The sequence below is a fragment of the Mesoplodon mirus genome, assembly GCF_964341445.2.
Source record: "Mesoplodon mirus genome assembly, chromosome: 9".
Lineage (NCBI taxonomy): Eukaryota > Metazoa > Chordata > Mammalia > Artiodactyla > Ziphiidae > Mesoplodon > Mesoplodon mirus.
Genome location: NC_138985.1, coordinates 57,547,413 through 57,552,344, shown reverse-complemented (window position 1 = coordinate 57,552,344; position 4,932 = coordinate 57,547,413). Strand labels below are relative to the sequence as shown.

General features: G+C 35.9%; 1 protein-coding gene across 1 annotated transcript; it reads right to left on the bottom strand.

Moving 5' to 3' along the window:
* Positions 1–230: 230 nt before the first annotated feature.
* LOC309810750 (large ribosomal subunit protein mL51-like) lies at positions 231–725 on the bottom strand (the record flags this gene model as incomplete). The annotated part of the gene is made up of 1 exon (XM_082632973.1): positions 231–725. One exon carries the CDS (start codon positions 723–725, stop codon positions 231–233), a length of 495 nt encoding a protein of 164 aa, XP_082489099.1.
* Between the last annotated feature and the right edge of the window lie 4,207 nt (positions 726–4,932).

The window sequence follows — 4,932 nt, the reverse complement described above, 5'->3', positions numbered from 1 at the left end:
ATTCAGATAAAGATGAAAGAACTTAACTGTGATTTTAGCTTCCACACAAGAGACAGAGTTTGAAGTTTGAGTCCAACTAAGTTTATTACCTACCAAAATGAACAAAAAAATCAGAATTTTTGGAAGACTATAACAGAATCCACAACATAACACTGACAATGTCCACGATATAATCTAAATTTTCTAAATATATATATATATATATATTTTTTTTTTTTTACAAAGAAGTCTCATTTTATTCTTGAAAGCATACAAATCCCTTTCCTCATAAGGAAGAGTACTTTCCCCTTCTCTTGGGTGAGAGATATGCCTCTTCCACAGTTCCCAGCTTTCTCTTCTACCGGTACTTGTACATGCCGGTTAAAGCGTTTGTAGAGATAGGTGATGCGTTTGTTCAGGTTGTGCAGGTCATCAATGAACATCCGATTTCCAACCATTCTCTTCTTTCGGATACAATGCTGCAATTCATTCCCCTTCCAGCCTCGAAGACATATGGGGCTCTTGATCAGTTCTTTGGGGTGCTTTTCAAAGTTTCCCAGGATCCCGATGTTGTCAGATACCCAAAATATGGCCCTTGTCTCATTCCAATGATCAACCACTTTGTGGGGAGGGAGGGTGACCCTTACATGGAACAATCTAGGAACACCCAGAGAGAAGCTTCTGCAGGCCAGCAGCACCTGGCCCCATAGGCTCCTGCCTGCCACCCAAGTGAGGCTCCCTGCCATTGCTCTCGTCTCCCCCACTACAACAGCTCACATCATAAGCACAGGAGGGAGGGCCAGATGTGGGCTTCAAGGAGATAACAAGAACCATCCCCGCTGGGTTCACAAGGGTACTACGTGCATGCAGCCATCTTGGGCTCTACCTCCTAAACATATATTTTTTAAAAAAAAAAAAACAGGAAAATTTTACCCATTCTCAAGAGAAAAGACAATATAAATATCAACCCTGGATGATCCAGAAATTGAAATTACTAGATGTCAAAAATCTAGAAATAAGAAAATTAAAACCACCAAACCAAAATATAGTATTTAGTAAGAGTTTATTGTGCATATAAGAACAGTTTGTGAACTGGGAGCTTTCAGATTTAAAACTAATATGAAGCTCAGGGGGATGACATTACAGGATGGTTTATAAAGTGAAAATGGTTGATTATTATAATGGGGGTTTCCAGATTGCAGGGGATTGGTTAAAAGTGATTATCTGATACCATTTTTAGGAAGACAACTTAAGTTTCTTTTATGATTATCAGAAGCATTTACAAGAAGCAGTCCAAGTTAAGTTTCACTTGTTTTGAAAAATAAGCTAAATTAAGTTACACTTATGTGGTTTAAGTGGTTTTGTCTGCTCAGGGAATTTTCAAGTCTGGGCTCCATTTTGTATTTAATTTTAACACAGTCAAGGATCTTTAGAGCAGCTATTATAACTACACTCAGTGTGGTAAAGAAAAATAAGTATTTGAAGAAATAGCCAAAATTTTCCCAAATTTGGTGAAACACATAAACATAGAAGCTTGGTGAACCCAGAACATGATAAATATAAAGGAGCTATGTGTAGACACTTCATCATCTAACTGCTGAAAATCAAAGAAAAAGATAAAATCTTGCAAGCAGTCAGAAAAAAAATGACACAATTACACAGGAGAAAATGGTTCAAATGATCACAGACTTTTCAACTGAAACTATGGAGGCCAGAAATTCATGAAACAATATCTTCAGGGTGTTGAAAGAAAAAACTGTGTCAATCCAGGACTTCATATGCAGCAAATACATCTTGCAAAAATGAAGGTGAAATAATGTTTTCAAATAAAAGAAAACTAAGAAAACTTGTCACCTAACAGATCTGCTGAAACACTAAATAAAATTCTTCAGGCTAAAGGAAAATGAAAACCCAGATCTTCAAGAAGGAATAAAAATACTTGGATGTAAATGTAAATACATGAGCTAATATAAAATATTATCTCCCCACTTAATCTCTTTAAAATTATATATATTAAAATATATCTAGGTGTTTAGGTCAAAAATTATAAAATTTTTCTGTGGGATTTATAATACATATAGATGTAACACATATGAAAATTATTGCATAAAGATTGTTTGTGGAATAACAGACCTTTATGGTTGTAAGTTTTCTACATTTTATGTGAACTAGCTCATTATTAATTCTAAATTGAAATAAAAAGTTAAGTATATCTATTAACCTTCAGAGCAACCACTTAACCTGGGATTATAATCTCTTAAAAAGCAAGACCTGGGGCTTCCCTGGTGGTGCAGTGGTTGGGAGTCCGCCTACCGATGCAGGGGACGCGGGTTCATGCCCCGGTCCGGGAGGATCCCACATGCCATGGAGTGGCTGGGCCCATGAGCCATGGTCGCTGAGCCTGCGCATCTAGAGCCTGTGCTCCGCAGCGGGAGAGGCCGCAACGGCGAGAGGCCCACGTACCACCAAAAAAAAAAAAAAAAAAGCAAGACCTGTGTTTTATTCATCTTTCATCCTGAATGATAAACCATTGAGTAATGAATCTAATGACTGAATAAATATAGTGAAACAGTTTGTTGAGATGTTTTGAATCGACCCTTTTAACTGGCACTTGTTCACAGCTGAGTTATGATTCTACTTTTAGCACAACTGGATGTAGTAAAGGCATAATAAATGCTATTATTATTATTATGTGTTCCTAACGATGCCTTTGGAACACAATAATGTCATGGGTCACAAATTTTGAATCATCAAAGAGTAATCAATTCATAGATAAGGGCACAGATTTTAGAGTGCCAAGACTTAGGTTAGAGTCTCACCAACCACCTAGGTGACCTCTTAATTTATGTTTAAAGTGAGATGGTGATCAAACTTGCTTTATAGGGCTGTTGAGAAGATTAAATAAAAATTCATGTAAATTGTTTAGCACGGTATTTGGGACAAAGAAAGTACTCAATAAATATAGGCTGCACTTACTGAAGGAAGTTTTGGGGTTGACAATACCTAATACAAACTCTTTAAAAATTTGTAATCCATGTGTGTGTATATATATATATATATATATATATATATATATATATATATATATGTATGTCAACTCTGTACTAATCAGAACATCTGATTAACCAGAACATCCATTCCCCAATCTTGGTGGATCACTGTGTTATGTGTTATGTAACTCTATCTTGTTATGAAAACTTCCACATTTTCAATCTAAAATACAACACAAATGAACTTACCTATGAAACAGAAACAGACTCACAGACATAGAGGACAGACTTGTGGTTGCCAAGGGGGAGGGAGGTGGGGGAGAGATGGATTGAGAGTTTGGGGTTAGCAGATGCAAACTATTATATATAGAATGGATAAACAACAAGGTCCTACTGTATAGCACAGGGAACTATATTCAATATCCTGTGATAAACCATAATGGAAAAGAATATGAAAAAGAATGTGTATGTATGTATAACTGAATCACCTTGCTGTACAGCAGATATTAACACAACATTGTAAATCAACTATACTTCAATAAAATAAAATTTTTAAAAAAAGAGAGCTCCCACATTTTCAAATCATTTGTTTTGTTTCCAACAAATATAAAACAAGATTGGATCTACTATCCTATCACTTGAAATAGTAGCAACACAGATCCACTATCCCACTGCAAAACCCTTGGGACGAGATGTCTTTTGGAATTCAGAATGTCTTGGATTTAAGAAAGTCATGACTATGTCATGACTTTAATACATAATTAATATGTATTAATAAAGAATCATTAATTAATGATTCATTAATACATAGGCCCTCCATATACACGGGTTCTGCATCTGGGGATTCAACTAACCACGGACTAAAAATATTTGTAAAAAAAGAAAATTCCAGAAAGTTCCAAAAAAAACTTGAATTTGCCAGAGGCTGGTAACTATTTACATAGCATTTACATTGTGTTAGGTACTATAAGTAATCTAGAGATGATTTTAAGTATATGGGAGGATATGTGTAGGTTATATGCAAGTACAACACCATTTTATATTAGAGACTTAAGCATCTAGGAATTTTGGTATCTGCAGGGGGGCCTGAAACAAATACCCTGCAGATACCAAGGGACAACTGTATTTACACAAAGTGGGGTAAAGTGAGGCTATAAATTGCCACAGATAATTTTCAGTCAGATCTTAACCACTTAATGAGTTTGCTACAATATGTGCCAATTTTTTTCAGGTTTTCAATTTTAGAATTGCAAATAAGGGACTGTGGACCTGTGATAGCAAGCACTTAAACTGTATTTATCATGATCCAAGCATGTTCTAAATGCTTTATATATCAATATATTTGATCCACAACAAACCTACCTGGTAGATACTAGGATTAGTCTCATTATACAAATGAAGAAACTAAGGCACAAAGAAGTTAAGTAGTTTACCCAAAGTTACATACCTAATGAGATGTAGAATCAAGATTCTGTTCCAGAGCTCATTCCTTTACCAACTCGCTTTGCTGGTTTTCTGAATCTAATTTAAGTTCTAATTACCTGCAAAGCAACACATTTAAAGGTCATTCTAAATAACAATTTCAAAATTCACCTGGATATCAGTCATTTTCTGGCCAGAGACCATTAGGACTGTAGAAGAATGCCCTTGCTCTGTATGCACTCTTGCACTGTAAATGGAAATAGAAAATCTTACTCAAAGTTCCAATATGTACAATACCCACCAATATGTACCAATAACCACATTTTCTTTTTCTCTGCCATGCTGGCAGTGAAAGAAATAGCAGGGAGTGAGAAATTAGTGGGAGAGGCAAGCAGAAGGGAAAATAACATGTGAAAATCAATAGACTCCCAAGCGGGTAGCCTTTTGTCATTCCCATGTGTTCAGCCGTCTCTTAAGAGAACAAGATGGCAAGTTGTCTGGGCTTGACTAGAAGTTACAATGCCTTGGGTCTCCTAGAACT